This window comes from Ceratotherium simum, chromosome 19 (genome assembly GCF_057802395.1).
Source record: "Ceratotherium simum simum isolate JZ-2026a chromosome 19, ASM5780239v1, whole genome shotgun sequence".
NCBI classification, from domain to species: Eukaryota; Metazoa; Chordata; class Mammalia; order Perissodactyla; family Rhinocerotidae; genus Ceratotherium; species Ceratotherium simum.
This window is the reverse complement of record NC_141918.1, coordinates 23982447-24000465: the sequence shown is the minus strand read 5'-3', so window position 1 is coordinate 24000465 and position 18019 is coordinate 23982447. Positions and strand designations below refer to the sequence as shown.

The following is an 18019-nucleotide window of genomic DNA, read 5'->3' as shown; positions in this document are numbered from 1 at the left end:
TTACCAGAGCTTTGTAGCCTTGGGCATGTTTCTTTACCTCTCTGAGCCACAATGTCTTCATCTTTAAAATGGTTTAAATTCAATTACTTACATAAAATGTTATCAGAGTGTTTGACAAATAGTACATGCTTAACAAACGACCACTCAAATCCCTGTTATTTCAGTAGTGCCCTTGAGAGTACCTTAGACCCTCACCTATTCCTATCCTTCCTGCCTGTCCAGAGCTCATCTCCAGGTATGAGCTCTGGACAGGCAGGAAGGTATGGAATGGGCTGCTCCAGGTATGGGCTGCTCATTTTAACTATTTTGCTGCCCGCTTTGTGCCCAGAATTTCTAAGTCCACAACCCTAGCCCCTACTCTCTCCCTAGAGCTCATTTTTACCCGGACTTCTCACCTGGCTTCATAGTGGCACCTCGGTTAAAATGTCTTCCAAACCAAACTCATCACCTGCTCTCCTATAAATAAATGACAGCCCCACAGTTTCTGTTAATTATGGTAAGGTTTTAATGGTACTGTAATTTTATAAATAAATACAGTGCTAGAAATCATATTTCCATTCTGTCACAGCTGGACATGACAGAATTCTGAATCAACCATCAATTGAAATTATTTCCGACTTAGTAGGAGAAAGTCTCACACACAGTCAGCTCCCATCACTTTTCCCCCTACACTTAGAATCATCCTAGCTTTGCCTGGTGGGTAGCATGCCAAGTAGAAAAGTGGATAAGAGGTAAAGGGGGATTAAGTATTTGGCTAACGTTAATGCTAAGCTGGTAAAGAATGTCCAGAGTTATTTCTCCTCAGTGTGCTAAAACAACCGTTTGTTATTGAGTATTAGATCTCTGTCAGGGACTTTGAGGTGACTTGGGAAATGATCTCTAGCTGTTGCCAAAGCGAGTGCTGCTCTAGGGAGAAGCATGTACCTATTAGTCCTTCTCTACCAGGAAGACAGCTGTAAAGATAGTGAGACACAGGGAGTCCATCCTAGGCTCCGTCATGTGGAGATATGTTAGTGCAGGCAACCGGGACCCTCAGGCCCATTTTCCTGGACCACGCTTGACCTTAGCCCCTTCAGATGTGTACCTCTGAGCAGTAACATGGGCTTGCCCGCTCAAACTGAGAACGAAGCCCACGTCCTCCACTTTTGCGTGAGCTTCAGGGTCTGTCTTTGGCCTCGTCCCCTGACTGTCTTGTAACTGCACACTTCCCTCAACCAACAGTTTTGCCCATGCAATGCATTAGCTCCTGACCTTGCATGCCCTGCCCCTCGAAGCCCTGTACTACTTGGTGCAGAAATCAAGACCAGAAGGCCCAAAGGAAGTCCCTGTTAGAAAGAATGGGTTGTTTTAGGGTGTTCTTTTCATCTTATCTTAGAAAAACTTTAAAAATAGACTCCTGTTTATTGAGGTCTACTGTGTTCCAGGCAGTATATTAGATGCCTTACATAGTACATTATCTCCTTTTACCCTCATAGCACCCCTATAAGGAGCTATGATACCCCTCTATCAATGAGAAGTCTAGCATAATAGGGTTATGTGATTTCCCCACATTTACACATAGTAAGTGGGACAAAATTAGGATTCAAACCTCTGTCTATCTGATATCAAAGCTTGTCATTTTTTTCCTACACTGTACTGCCTTTGGCAGATGTGCAATAACAAGCAGAATGTTGTGACCGTTGTGATTGGATTTTTACCAATATTCTTTCGCAAAACAAGTATTTCTTGAGTGCACTGTGTTAGAGCTAGAGTTACAAAAAATATTCCCAGACTCTAGCCATCAAGGAGTCTAGAGTTTAAAGGGCAGATGTGTAAACAAAGAATCACAGTAGGATAACAGTGGCGTGTGTCAAGAGCAGCAGACGCATAGGAGGAGAAGTACCTACAATCCCCCCCGGAAGAATCGGGGAGACTTCACAGTTAGAAGTAGCATTTGAGCTAGACGTGAAGGATGACTAGGAATTTCCCAGGTAGACAAGGTAGAGGGAGCAGTGTTTGTAAAAAGAGAACATTAAGAGCAAGGACGAATGTGGGGGAACAGCAGCAATTTAGTATTGCTGGCCTGAGAGTACAGAGGGGAAGGTGGCCAGAGCAGTAAGCCAGGACCAGATAGATCATAGGGTGTCAACTGTCATGCAGAGAAGTGTTAGCTTTTGTCCTCTGCACAGTGTGAAGACACTGAAGAAATTGAAACCGAGGAATGACTTGATCAGTTTCACCTCTGTAAAAATTTACATTGGTAACAATATAAAATACAGGTTGAAGAAAAATTAGATGATAATGAGAAAAAGGGGTATTTATTGTATTCCAGGGTGAGAGTTGATGAAGGCTGGGGGAGGCAAAGAAAACAGGACCAACTGTGGAGTGATTAAGCAGAGACACATAGCAACCTTTGGCTCGCCCAGTTTGGGTAGTCACAAAACCTTTATCATCCCAGATTCTTGATCTCCCTACCTGCCTTTTCTCTAAAACAAGACAAATAATAGTTTTCAATTCATGATGTGGCTTTTCATTTACTTCATGTAAGCAATCACTTTGCATGATTTTTTACGTTTTCACATCTGGATCATACAATGAAAAATTGTGGGGAACTCTCATAAATTTTATGAAATCTTTCAACTTCATCATGAAAACTTCAAAGTTAAAAACATATGTTCCATCCATCCAACTCTTCTAATATGTGAGCTTTTGGTCTGGAATTTATTTCCAGTCAAGTTGTAATGTAAAATCACAAGTCAAATCTCCATAGTTACTCCACATTACAACCTCCAACATCATCATGACACTGCATTAGATATAATTATTCATTTCTCTTTCCTTTTTCTCTTCCCTTACAGAACTCAAGAGTTGTGACTTGTAAACTAATACTTCTTTTTGTTCTGAGTAGTGTTCATCATGACCAGCTTGTCTCATATACTTCAAAGAAAGGCAAAGTGTTTTAATCAGCTCTGCAGAGAAATAGGAAGAATATAAGTGTATTTTCCCCAGAGTTATAAATATGTAAATTTGTACGTGGATACACCTTGATATACACACATACACATGTTTGTGTATATAAATATATCTATTACCAACAGTCAGGCTTTACAATGTATAATTAATAGACTCATGGGTGCTAAAGACCGATTTGACCATTCCATCACATCAACCATGCTATCCACAAACATTGAGCCATTTCCTTGTAAGGTGTATGAAAAGACCACAGATTGGTTTAGCCAGATGCTTTTTAAACTATTTTACTTTTTGTAGATTAGAGAACACAGAATAGGAAATTCAAAACTTAGAAGGAAAATGTATGTGCCTCAGTAGTACTAAGTAGTATGGCAAACTAATTTTACTGAAATAATATGCCTTAAAAATTACTACTAAAAATGTACTAATAGATTTTGTACAACATTTTATAAATATTTTGCTGTTGGTGAGATGTTTACTATTAAAGTATCATTTTAAGCACTTACTAGGTATGTGTAATTTCTCTTACCTTCCTCTCTTCATTTCCCAAAACAAGAGAGTACACTTCTAAAACTGTATAAAAGAGCTGCCTCAGATTGTGATATTAACTTATGTGTCTTTAAGTCAGCATTCTCCAGAATCTAATTTAATTGAAATAGCTTTGCCTGTGTAAACTTCTCCTTTGTTTAAATAAGATTTCACTGTTTAGTTTTGCCTTAAGCAAATGCAGCGTTTGTTTGTCCATAAAACATTAGATTAAATGTATAGACTAATATGAATAGCTGCCCATCATTCCACATGCACGACTGGCAGTTGTCCCTTTGCTAGTTTGTGGTGTATCATTTTCATTGAAAACCAGGACTCTGTCCTTAAGCTGCTCTTTGGGGAAAATAAATTTTTGGCAAGAAAACCTCCTGTCGCCTTACCATTATTGATTTTAAATTTGGAAAAGACTACCTGAGATTTACTCTTTAAATGCAGCTGCTAATGCTCTTGATACAGCGAATTATATGGGTATTTGCTCTCCAAGTACGCTGAGTTTTTTTCTTTGTCATAATGAGTATGAGTATTATCTGGCTGCTATCTTTGCTGCCCTAAAAAAGCTAAAAACTTGACACTTTGTAGGAAGTAGTGTGCAATAAATGTTATGGGACATTCAGTTTGTTCTCTCCAATCCAACTGTAGTTTGGTTTCGGGTATCTATTTTGATTTAGAGGTATAAAGCTTGGTTTTGTTGTTTATTTTTTGTTAAGGCTAGCATCAGATCCCCAAAGGAGAGGGCAGGTGCCGTGGTATTCTTGTAATATGTGCCTTCTCCCTGTTCAGGCAATGCTGGATGTGGCTGCAAACCAGGGCTGGCTGGTGACTGTCCTAAACATCACCAACCTGGTTCAGATGGTGATCCAGGGTCGGTGGTTAAAAGACTCTTCTCTTCTTACAGTACCAAACATAGAACTCCACCATCTTCACATTTTCAGGTAATTGTTTTAATTTTCAATGTAATTGGTTTTCAAATTTCAAAAAAATTATTTTCTTTACATGTGGATTTTTTCAGATTGTGCCTAGAATATTGATTCTTTACAGCGAAAATGCCTGTTTCCCAGAGGGAGACATGGCCTAGTTAGTGCTGTAATGTTCTCACTTAGAATTTGATCACCTGTTCCAAGCTGAACCACAATTCATTTTAACCTTCTATTAAATTGTTTTCCATTTGCAACATTGGATATATTTCTATTTTAATTGTGTTTGTTCCTTTACAATATCAGCCTTCATTTAAAAAGATGTTATTAAAGTGCTTTGTGATCTAAAGCAAAATAAATTACCAATTTCTGTTATTTGCGGAATAGATTTGAGGGATCTGAAATCCATTATCAAAAGTAAATTGTGCATCTGCAAAATGTCCAAAACTTGGTAGTTATTTATACTAGCAGCTCAAGATATAACCTGTGCTTAAAAAAAGAGTTTATATTGTCATCAAATTATTTAACCCTTAGGTCCTATGTAGATGGCTACAAAGATCTTAGCAAGGAAAAGAACAGTACATATTACAAGCAAGGTTGGCAGTGTTTAAATGAAAATGTTTCTTTCGTGCCAGTGTTTCACACCAGTTGAGAGATACTTTGCAGCCAAAATGTTGGTTCTCAGTCATGTAGACAAGCAAAACAGTCTGGCTACAGCCTGCCATTATGCCCTCAGCCTCCTATCAGCTGGACCACGAGTGGCAGTCATTTGAGACATCTGGATACAGATGCCAGCCAGAACCTCAGACACACATGGGGTCTCCTCAGAAAAGTTCCTCAATTTGACTGAAGTGTACCAGCTTCCGGGGCAGTTATTTCCATGGTGCTGGAGTCCCCAACAAGGGATGTCCCTGGACATTAAATGGCACATTCACAGAGTGAGGGGAAAAGCAGATACCTCGTATGTCTGCGGCTCAGTTCCAGGAACCTTTCCAGTCTGGCAGTAAAAGTTATGCGAGTTGGGTTTCAGCAGTAAAGCAGGCACGTAAGGGTACCACCCTGACACAGCACGCAGGTCTGTCATGGAAGCTGCTTGGGGCCTGGGGGATGTGATCCAGGTCTTTACTATCACCCTGAAAAGTGCTATAATAGTATCATTTTACATATATTTTTCTGCTTGCTGTATAAACAGCGAATAGAGAGTAAAGTTTAGGTAGACTCCGTTCCTGGGGATCTAGCATTATTTATGCTATAAATCTCAAAGATTCCCAAAATGTGCTTTTCACAGTATGTTCCCAACAAGTTAAAATGAAAACTTTATTAAGTAATTGTATTAGAGACATTTGCCTGCAACCATGAAAGACATGTCAGGGCTGCAGTTCAGTGCTTTATCCACATAGAAGCATCAGAGCACATTAGTGCCTTCCTATAGAAAGACACCCGCTGTCTCTGAACCCTAAGTGCTGACAGAGCTCCCCTATGATTTACACATTTTACATAGTGACGGTGATACTCTCTTGGTTGATATCTTACAGAATGGTGGCTGATTTTGAAACTTAACAATAATGGCCTTTTAAAAGTTATATAATAATCTTAATTTAAAAGAACTGTTCTAATTTTATAAAGCATTGTTGTTAGAAAATCTCATTTGTGTTATGAAAGAATTATTTGGTTGGTGTTGATATTATTTCTTAGGAAGTGGAGCTCAGGTACAAAGGGCCCACGTGCTGGGGGCCACGGCTTCATCGAGTGCCTTCCTGAGCTGCTCCATGCCTGTGGAGGGAAAGACCATGTATTCAGCTCCATGATGGAAAATGAGCTACCAGCTGCAAAAATGAAGCAGGTAAGGCCATCCCTTCCATGTTTTGAAACTCCCTTAGTCTGTCTGGGAATTTATACCAAGAGTTTTCTAACTTAGAGTGCTGGTTTTGGAGTCAGGCTCACCTGGGTTTCAATTCTGTCTGTCATTTACTCATCATGATTATGAACATGAAAACATCATACCTGTCTCATGAAGTTCTTGTGAAAATTAAGCAGGATGTTATTATGTAAAACTGCTTCATGTAGTTCTTGATATAGAATAAGAGCTCGATAAATGATATTAAAAGCAATGACAGTAACAATCATCAGTAGTAGTACTGGCATTGTTAGAAGTTGCTTCAGTATAATGCTATTAGCTGGCTGAGAGAGTCCTATGATACCTCATCCATCACTAGGCTGCGTTACTCAGGAGCCCATCTCATCCCTTTCTTAACGGTGATTTTTCTTTTCTTATACTTGGGTATATTTTCATGCAATTCCCACAGGTACTTTTTTATGCCCCCCTCCTTATTTTAATCACTTTCTTATTCCTAAATTCTAAACTATTCCTTCAAGTAAACTCATTTGTGTACCACACACCTGAGATAGAAAGCTAAATCTGTGTTGTGTAAGACACCATAGGTCATCTCTCCAAACCATCTTTGGAAAGGCCAAAAATATGAATGAACGATGCCAGAAATATTTGGCTTATCTAGACTTTTAAGTCTTAAGCAATTTTACTCCAAACATGTAAAGTAAGCGTTCAGGATTTATAACGTAATTAACATGTTGACTTGCAACTGCAGGTATTAAAATAAAGAAGCTTCTAAACCATATCATTTTTTTACCAGTGGAACTTATTTTTGAGCAAAACTTGGAAAAAGTATAAGAGGCTTTAAAGTCTGATTGTTCAATTTTTGTTGAATCCAAAATTGGCACCAAAAACTACTTAAATATTCATAATAAGTGCCTACCTTTCTAACTAAATTACCATCAAAATTATGAATAAAAACAATATATTTAAGTCAAAACAAGGCTTCCCTTAGCAACAACAGATTTCTAACATAGTATACATTGATTTCAAGCCAAGTTTTAGATGGGATGAAAAATTAGAACATTGTTATAATTAGTTCAGGGAGAACTCTGAAGTAAACTTACTTAATTTATTTGCATAAATTGCCATTCTGTTATCTTTAAAACCAAATGCAAATTGGCTCAATCTGATATGATGATGGTTATTTGGCTCAAAAGTGCTTCAATTTGCAGAGCAATCTGGTGTCGGCTCTGCAGTGAGGCGATCCCAGGTAACATACAAATCCTGAATTATTCCAGAAATTAGTATGTTTAAAGCATCAATTTAAGTGCTAATTGCAGTAGTAATGAGAAAAAGCAGTACGACTGTGAGATTTGCATCTTCTACCCCATCAGTATGCCTGGAACGGCTGCTGACTGGCAGAGGATTTGGCTGCTAATTAAATAATTGTATGCATGGCAGTGCTCTTGCCTGATTCAATAGATGAAGATTAATCCTCAGATAAATATGTTTGGCTGGTATTGAAACGTCTTAGCAGTTTCTTTAAAAATAGCTCATGTTTTATATACATATATGTGTGTGTATGTGTATACACACACCCAACAAATATATGTGTACACACTGAGGATGAAAAATAATAATATGATTGCTACAAAAAAGATTACATATATTTAAAAACCAGATCTGACTTTTGGGGGCTTTGTAAAGTAAAATCCCAATGAGTTATTAGCATAATAACTGAAAATATGTAACTGAAAACATATATTGGTAACTAATTTAATGGTACAAATATAGAAACATATGAATCCGGGCTTTGTGTGGTAAATGTTACTTGTGTTGTCTCACAAAGTTAAATGCTTTATAGAAATTGTGTATTTAAGTGTCCCCTTGATCACTCTTCCACTCTGGCCAGTCTTAGAAGAACATCACAGGTACAACTTCTGTGCTCAGTAACTCTAGGTTCTAGCAGGGGATAGGCCATCATTGTTACCTTGAAGCACAGTGTAGACCATTCTGTGGCTTGACTATTTCAAGATCTATTCTAGACATAATTTCAGATTCACAAGACAAGTTACAGGATTGGAATTGGATTGAAAATTTGCATTGGATTTACAATTTTTGAATTCCTAAGGGGTAGTTTGATTCATCAGGGCTACTTCATTTCAATTAGGTATCCTCAGCAGCACTAAAGTCTTAGCAAAGAGGAAATCAGATCCTACAAGGACATCTATGGTATATATGAAAGAAATAAAAGGAAAACCAAAATTAAAGTATTCATGTACTTTTAAAAACGAACTTAGAAGGAACAATTGATAAAACAACCTACATGTTGAGAAGTTTACTTGACTAATAGTGCCACATAATTGTAAATGATAGAAAAAGGTAACCATTATCTGAGGACATCAAGTTTATTTTGTATATCTCCTTTCTGTAGACTTAGGAATTAATTCATTCCTTCATTCAGTCATTCAACAATGATCAGCAGTCACTATTTGCTTACTGATTTCTCACAAATATCTTTCAATTTAAAGAACAAGAATAAAATTGGTAAAATATTTTCTACCCCTTAAATATGTGTCATTTTAATTGGTAGTCTCAATATGATAATGCCAAAAATATGTATTTGTTTCTAGAGGGAACCCTAGACTTATGAGGTTCCTTAGGATATACAGACATACAGAAATGTTTTCCTTTCAGAATAAATTTGAAATATGGACAAAAAAATTTTGTCAGTGGTCAGTGGATGATGCTGACTGACATCAACAATTGCATCACATTTTTTTCAAGTTACCTTTGTATCCCAGGTAATGCCCTCCACCTTAGAAGTCACATAAACGTTAGAATAGATGCTTCTGTAAAACAAACTAGTTCAACAACAAGCATTTTTCAGCTTATTTTTTAGTATAGTCAGTAGCCACTCAATATCTGGGAGGAATTTACAGTAACGTGGTCACAAGTTTAGATAATAATTCATTCTTTTTCAGTTGCTTTTAAAAGGAATTTAGGGCCGGCCCCGTGGCTTGGTGGTTAAGTGAGCGCGCTCCACTGCTGGCGACCCGGGTTCGGATCCCGGGCTCGCACCGACGCGCTGCTTCTCTGGCCATGCTGAGGCTGCGTCCCACATACAGCCACTAGAAGGATGTGCAGCTATGACACACAACTATCTACTGGGGCTTTGGGGGGAAAAAATAAATAAATAAAATCTTTAAAAAATAAATAAATAAAATAAAATAAAATAAAAGGAATTTAAACTACAAAGATTAAAAGCACACTATTTTTACACACAAATGAGTACCAAAAAAAACTAGGAAATCTGAACAAGAGCTGTGGATTGTATCAATGTCAATATCCTGGTATTAAAAGTGCATAGAGTCTCTCTGTATTATTTCCTACAATTGCATTGAATCCAGAATTAATCTCAAAACAAAGAGGTTGATTTTTTTAAAAGCACACAATTTCTTGATTGATCACTGCATTTCACATTAACCATTCCTTTATTATCTTTTCTTTCTTCTTTTATTCAGGCATGGAATTTCTTATCTCACCTGCCACTGATAGATGTTGGCTTAAGCGTTAAAGGCTGGTGGGATGACTCAGTAGAAGGACATGGTGAACTCACCATCACAGCTCTGACTTCAGACAAGCGAGATGACAACAGATGGATCAGATTGCATGCTGATCAAGAGTATGTGCTTCAAGTCAGCTTGCAGAGAGTCCACTTTGGGTTCCACAAGGTATAGTGTTTGGTTTCCATTCTCAAATGCTTCACACCAGATACCAGCATGCACCACCACACATAGCTTTTCTATTACTCATGCGTCCGTGCCATTCATGAATCCCGCTTTCTCAACTGGCTTAAGCAGCAAGAGTCAGTCTTCTGAAGTTAGTCAGTTCTCCTCATGTGCCATTTTTCAACCCCAGAATATCGACCTCCCGCAATAATGTATTGCCTGGAGTCCTGTTCTCAAATATGGTTTGTAGACTTAGTCCAGCAGAATTTCCTGGAGGGCCTTTTAGAGTGCAGATTCCTTGGCCCTACTCCAGACGGTGCATCAGAATTCCAGGGGGAGGGATTTCAAAATCTGTACTTTCACCCAGCACCTCGAAAGATTTTTAAGGACATTGGAGTTTGAGAAGTACTGTCCTGGAGGCACTTTGGAATATAGGAACCACACTGGTTGGATGTAGATGAGAACAAAGCTTTACCTCTTAGCTCTATGAATTTGAATAAGACACTAAGCTTTTCTGCACCTCAGCAGCCACATCTACCAGCTTCCTTCATTTTAATGCATCTGAGAGAGCTTTGTCATTGTTCATACAGGCCAAAAGTTTACAGTATTTTTATTTTAAATTACTGTGCTCTTTTCTGTTGCCTGTGACACCAAAATTAATTGTTTGGCCTTCTAAGAATATTAATAGACAGCATGTGGGCAGACTGGGTTTTAGTACCATAATAATTGAAATAAGGAAGAGTTTGTCTTCTCTTTAGCCTGGTGGAGTCAGGCACTTTCCCATATCTAGGATAAGCCCTCAGGAGTGAGGTTGTGGTTCATTAGTACTGTCCCCTCTGTTTTCACACACAAACTGCTCAGTGACTTTCTCTTGTTACAATGTGTTTTCAGTACTGAGCCTTCAAGTCCCACTTCATTTGGTTTCTAATTCTAAAAATCAGTCAGTCTAAGTATGAACTGATTGGCCTCTGGCATTTCAGAGGCTTTAATGTGAGCATTTTTAGATGACTTAATGTATCCCTACTCATCAAAAAAAATAGTAATAATCATACCCATAAAATCATGAGAAAAAACTAATTTTTTTACCTTAGTATTACTACTTAAAAATTAGATTCAAGGGCCAGCCTGGGGGTGTAGTGGTTAAGTTCACGTGCTCCTCTTCAGTGGCCTGGGGTTTGTGGGTTCAGATCCCGAGCATGGACCTATGCACTGCTCATCAAGCCATGCTGTGGCAGCCTTGCACATACAAAATAGAGGAAGATTGGCACAGATGTTAGCTCAGGGCCAATCTTCTTCACCCAAAAAAAAAATAATAATTAGATTCAATCATGCTAGAAAAACTCTAAATTTTGTTTCTAAATGTTGTAAAAATACATTACTCTCTGACCTCTCTTTTAAAATGCCTTAAGTGAAACATCTCCCTCTAGAATATTGAGTGAAGTCTGTTTGAGAGCGTGTCATTATTAGTACATGTCATTATTAGTACATTTTATACCATAAAGTCATTGTCTTAAAGGTTCACTAGAATAATCTTGTATTTTATAAAATCAATCTAAAATAAAGACTTCAAGTGCTGTCATTATGGTGATATCTAATCTTGGATTGTGGTGATTAATATATTTTACAAATTGCTTGGCTTACAATTTCCCATTCCTCAGAGAAAGGACTTTTTAATATTGCAATATTAGAATGTGTGCTTTTTTATGTGAGTTTTATTCTTGGGTGTGGGGAACGTGTTTATATGATATAGTGCTTGTTATCTTGAGGTCCAGAGTCTAGTCTTGATTGCGTTTTTTTTTTTTTTCTTAAGTATCAGTTTCTTGTGATAAGGCTTTAGAAGATTTGGTTAACATAATTGTATCTCAATTTGTTCATCTGCAAATAGGGTATTAATATTATTTATAAGAATGCTGTGAGAATTTACTAATTTGATGTCAAGACTCAGGGCTTTCTATTCTAACTGAGCCAAAATATTCTGGTGGTTATAGCCACAAAGTAGTGTCTATAATGTTTGAGATCTTGAAAAAAGGTAAGTGATAGCATATCAAAGACACCAGACCAGAAAATTAAAAACATCCCAGATAGATATACTGAACCAGACAGATTTATGGTCTTCAAGTAAGTATCCTTTTAACCACAACCAAGTGGTATAGAAAGTTTAGATGTTATTAATGCTTTTTTTTTTTTCTTGTTTACAGGGAAAGCAAGACAGCCATGCAATTACCCCTCGATTTCCCAAATTAAAAGATGAAGGATGGTTTTTGATATTAGGAGAAGTGGATAAGAGAGAACTTATTGCTTTGAAAAGAGTAGGGTATGTTCGAAATCATCATGTAGTTTCCATCTCTTTTTATACCCCTGAAGTACCTGGAAGGTAAGCAGAATCATACTGCCAAAGTTTGAAAGAATTAAATGTGGCTGTGATTAGAAAGGTGGGTTTACATTTTTGTTCTATTTCTATATTTTAGGTATATCTACACACTGTATTTCATGAGCGACTGCTACCTGGGCCTGGACCAGCAGTATGACATTCATCTCAACGTCACGTCTGCGAGCATGTCAGCACAGGTCAACGAGGAGGTCTCTGATGCCTTGACTGACCTCAAAGTGAAGTAACCTGACCCAAACAATCCATTTGAAAGAAGTGGTTGGGAAGTCTGGCTGTTCAATCATCTAGACAAAGTCAGATTACTTGATGTGTGCCATGGTGGAATCAACTTCTAACCTCAGGACACCTAGGAAATTGACAGTTGCTGCAGCATTGACTCCAGCAACACAAAGTTAGCTGCAGTGGCCTTTTAACAAATGTTGCCTTGTATAATGTTGTCTTCATGAGTTTCTCGATAGGTAAAATGAGTACACATGTAGAAGAATCTTTCAATTTGTGTATATTGAGATGATATTTAGGAATTATCCAGTTTTACATTTTACATCTCACAGTGTACTGTTTACAAGAATATTGGCTTCTTTTTTTCTAAGGAAAACTACACTGAGGTGTGACAGTGTTAGAATTTGTTGTAACAAATTTCTAACCCTGCAGTATAAAATATATAAGATAAACCTATACAGTGGCACACAGTGTGTCTTGTTAGCAAAATTTATACTTTGATCACATACAGAAATAGTTTCAAGAATTTCTTATGGTCATAAATGTTAATAATATATGATATAAAATTACATTACAGAGCCCAATGATGAAAAGAAAAGAAAATGGAATATACTGATCTTAGAAAATGTAGATACTGTATCCGGTGGAAATAAAATATTTAGATGGCACTTCAAGACAAGCTGACTCAATTATCCCTGCTGCTTCCTTCCCATTATATCCCCTCTTACTCTTTTATTCTTCTTTTCATTCCCTTCTCCTTCAAGACTTCCCTTCCATTCTCTTTCTGATATATTTATTTACACAAGGAGAGAAGTACAGTCTAATCTGTGTTATAACATATACAGACCATAGAGTACAATTCTTTGTCTGTATGCTCTCTAGGACAGGTTTGAGGCAAACACAGAAAACGTTTGACCCCTACAGGTAGGTTTTTACCTGTGATAAAGGAAATTTCTCTACGGTAATCCCCCCTTATCTGCAGTCAACTATGGTCTGAAAATATTAAATGGAAGATTCCAGAAATAAACAATCCATAAGTTTTAAATTACATGCCATTGTGAGTAGCGTGATGAAATCTCACATCATCCCACCTGGGATGTGAATCATCCCTCTGTCCAGCGTATCCACACTGTATACTCTACCTGCCCATTAGTCACTTAGTAGCTGTCTCAGTCATCAGATCGACTGTCGTGGAACTGCAGTGCTTATGTTCAAGTCACCCTTATTTTACTTAATAATGGCCCCAAAGCATGAGAGTAGTGATGCTGGCAATTCAGATATGCCAAAGAGAAGCCGTAAAGTGCTTCCTTTATGGAAAAAGGTGCAAGTTCTCAACTTTGTAAGGAAAGAAAAAAAATCATATGCTGAGTTTACTAAGATCTATAGTAACTTTATTATTATAGTATATTGTTATAATTGTTCTATTTTATTATTAGTTATTGTTGTTAATCTCTTATCGTGCCTAATTTATAAATTAAACTTTATCATAGGTATGTATGTACAGGAAAAACAGTATATATAGGGTTCGGTTCTATCTGTGGTTTCAGGCACCCACTGGGGGTCTTCAAACGTATCCCCCACAGATAAGGGGGGACTGCTGTATGTCCAAACAATATGGGACACCAGGAATTCACTTTCCAAAATTAAATCTAAATAACTAACATGAACACACCAAGTACAGGGGGCATGAGGTGTCCGAAGTGTCTAGTCTCAGAAGTTTGCTTCATATAAAGAGTTTTTTCTGCTTTTCTTTTGGCATTTATTTCCTAATTGAAATTCGTACCTTAACCACTGTTTTAGTGAAATTAAAAGAAAATGAAGATTACATATAGACAAACAATTGCCCGTGCACATAGGAACCTGGGGAGAAACAATCTCATTGTCTTCATGTTCATCAGCATTCTTCCTTTTTGTTAGAGAGCAGGTAGGTTTGGGAGGTGGGAGATGTACTTCACTGGACATGTGACACAGGACACAGGAGCAATAAGAAAGAATTTCTGTTATGTCTATCACAGAGAGGAATTGACTAATTAAAATTAATTTGAAAATTAAAAGTGAGTAGTTCAGAATAAGCTGCAGAAGACACTAGTAAGGCAAGGAACTCTTGGATAGAAAAGTTAACTTTATTCCAATGAGTGACCAATGCTATTTGTCTACGACTTTATCGTCATTCGTTACTCAACCAAAATGTTAGTGTTAAGTGTGCATTGTAACAGGGCACATGCCAATATAGATTAATACTACTATTTTCAGAGCTGTAAGTCATTCACTTCTCATAACTTTTAGTGGCCAGTAATTTCACCAATATTTCAAATTGTTCCAAATCCTAATTATTGAGAGAATTTATCCTCCTAAAATTTTTGAAGGGGATTTTGTTTTCTTGGGGAAAAAAATTATGATAAAAAGATTTCAGTGAGCTGGATTAGAAAAGGGCTCTCTTACTTGGAGTACCCACAGCCCACTTGAGCGCTCAGACCATGAGGCTCAGACCATGGCTGGCTACTGCATTGTGCAACTCTGATTTCATGGTGTGTCATTTCATAGTCCTCTGGATTTTATCCACTCCAAATAATCCAAGTACCGGTCAGATATTTATTCTAGATACTATGTTGAGTACTCTGATATCAGAGACACATCCTGCCCTCAAACAAGGTAGCCTGGTGATGAAAAGATGTAGATAATTATAATAAAATAATTACAGCGGTGAAATATTTAGATAAATCATGAAGGGACATTTAGGCAGCGTTTTGAAGATGGTTAGAATTGTGAAGGCAGAAATGAAGGAGCATTCCAGGTGGAACCATGTTAACAGAGACTCTGAGATAGCCCAGCCTAGGATGTCCAGTTAGTCTGCGTTTTCAGAGACATGAAAGGGATCAGCAGGCGAGAAGGATGGAAAAGTCTGTGAAGTGACCTTGAATTAGATGGTGAGCATTGCAAATCTTATGTGTACGCAATGGAATTCTTTGGCAAGTCACCAGAGATTATGAGCACGTTCTGAGAGTAGAACAGAGAACCCATGGAGACGTGAGATAGCCCGGAGCCTGGGAGGGCGTGCATCCATGCCTGTGGTGGATAATGCGTACTGAACACTGACAAGAGGTCCAGGAAGTGAGAACCAAGTCAGGAGTCCTGGCTTTGTGGGTAGTGTGTCATTAATGATTGTTAAGAGAGTGAGTTCAGCAAAATAGGAAAGGAGGAAGGTTAGACTGCAGGAGGTAAGGACCTGAGTGAGCAACGAGAAAGGTGAGGCAGTGAATTATGCAGGCTTCACTCACCAAAGATCTAATGCAAGGATGTGTGTGATGGTAGGGTAAGAATCAGAAAGCCTCTGTTTTCCTTCCCTTTTTCCCTCAACCTCCATCACTGTACACACAAATATATATATTTTCTTACTACCTTTACACCGTTTATCCTTACTACCGTTACACCATTGAGCTAAAAATTAAAATTCCTCACACATCCCCCAAAATACTTGGGTTGTCCTGCAGTCTTAACCCTGTTCTCTCCATCAGGGCAAGGTGGATTCCAGTTCCCTTACAAATAGGTCCTCCTGTTTCTTGTTACATTTAGGACCAACTGGAATTCAACTGTCAGAAACAACCCCCACATCCCTACAACCCTTGGCACAAGAACACAGGGAAGCCATCAGCCCGAACAGTAAGAGCTGCAGCATTGAAAGAGGGAGCATGCCCATTTCCATGCATAACTACCCCTTCTCTTTCCAAGTTCCATGGGTAGCTTTGATGGGAAGAGGATACAGTGGCATGGAACATTTAGTCACCAAAAATGATCTGTTTCCTCTTTCCTTTACCCACACAGATGATACAGCAGAGTGAAAATATATAAGATTGAGCCTCCCCCTCCAATTTTTTTCTTTTAGAGGAAGAGAATGCTTTTTTTTTTTTTGAGGAAGATTGACCCTGAGCTAACATCTGTTGCCAATCTTCTTCTTTTTCTTTTTTCTCTGCAAAGCCCCCAGAACATAGTTGTATGTCTTAGTTATAGGTCTTTTAGTTCTTCTATGTGGGAAGCCACCTCAGCATGGCTTGATGAGTGGTGAGTGGGTTCATGCCCAGGATCCGAACCGGTGAACCCTGGACGGCCGAAGCAGAACACGTGAACTTAACTGCTACGCCACCAGGCCAGCCCCACATCCCCTCCAGTTTTGACATTCCCTTCTAGGTGAACTCATCCAGCAGCCTTAGAAAACTGCACACACTTCCCGAGCACACACACACACATGCCTCCAGTTGGTCAGGCCAAAACCCTTGGAGTCATTCTTGACTCCCCGTTTTTCCCAGTCCAAGCATAATCTGTCAGCAAACCCTTTCAGCTTTACCTTTAAACTCTATCCAGAACCCAAGCACGTTTACTGCTAGCACCCTCCTCCACACCACCTCCTGACTGGCCTCCCTGCTCCTTCTCTTGCCCCGTTACAGTGGTTTCTCTACACAACAATCAGCCTTTTGAAACACAAGTCTGATCATAAGCCTGCTCTGCTCAAAAGCTTCCTATCCCTTTCCATCTCAGAATAAAAGCCAAAATCATTACAGTGCCTGCAGGGTCCTGCATGGTCTGGGCCTCCTCCCCCAACTACCTTCTGGCCTCATCTCCTTACTCTCCCTCTCACTCAGCACACCAACCACATGCAGTGGTCACCTTGCTGCTGGTAGAGCATCTTGCAGGGCCTCTGCTCTTCCTGCCCCATCAGTGTGGACGGCTCCTCCCCCAGACACCCGCAAGTCTGACCATCTTAGTTTAAACGGCAAGCCCAGCAGTCTTCCCTCTCCCCCTTTCCTGGCTTGTTTTTCTCCATTGTTCTTATCACCGCTATAAAAATATCTGTTCAGTATTAGTCTCCACTGACTAAGCTTCAGTAAGGGACTTTTGTCACTTTTGATCACAGTTACGTTAGCAGGACGTACCGCATTGCCTGGCACATGGTGGCTGCTGGATGAATACTAGTTGAATGGCTACGTGAACACAGAGACACACATGGATCCTGAGACACCATACACCTACTTCAGCTGACCCCTACTCTTCTAGAAATCGCAACTACTCTCAGAGACTTGCCAAGAGCAGGGTACTTACGTGATCCTCTTATATCATCTGTCACAGAGGAAAGGTATACTTAAGTTAATTGGTAGTTTTATGATGATGATGACTTATTATGTATAAAAAGAATAAAATATTTTTATGTTGCAATGGATCTTCGGTATTACGGGTATTTTAAAACTTCAAATTATCATAAAACCTTTTTAGCCTGAGGTTTTGCTCCCTGTCTTCTCTCACCAGACCCCTTTCTTTCCTCCATCACTGCTTCTGACTATTCAGTGAAAGGATTCCCAAATAGGAGCTCCATATGTTTGAAGAATATGAACTGATGATAACTTTGGGCCTTCTCTCTTTGAGAAATAATCCAAAATGAGTA

General features: G+C 38.6%; 1 protein-coding gene across 2 annotated transcripts in view; it reads left to right on the top strand.

The window, feature by feature from the left end:
* ASCC3 (activating signal cointegrator 1 complex subunit 3) overlaps positions 1-17797 on the top strand; it is a 344123-nt gene extending 326326 nt beyond the window's left edge. For both annotated transcript variants that reach the window (XM_004422154.3, XM_087443924.1), the window contains exons 38-42: positions 4279-4430; positions 6108-6255; positions 9771-9980; positions 12176-12351; positions 12446-17797. In XM_004422154.3, the coding sequence (XP_004422211.2) occupies positions 4279-4430; positions 6108-6255; positions 9771-9980; positions 12176-12351; positions 12446-12593 (834 nt within the window). In that variant the 3' untranslated portion in view covers positions 12594-17797. The remainder of the gene's footprint in view (positions 1-4278; positions 4431-6107; positions 6256-9770; positions 9981-12175; positions 12352-12445) is intronic.
* The last annotated feature ends 222 nt before the right edge of the window (positions 17798-18019 follow it).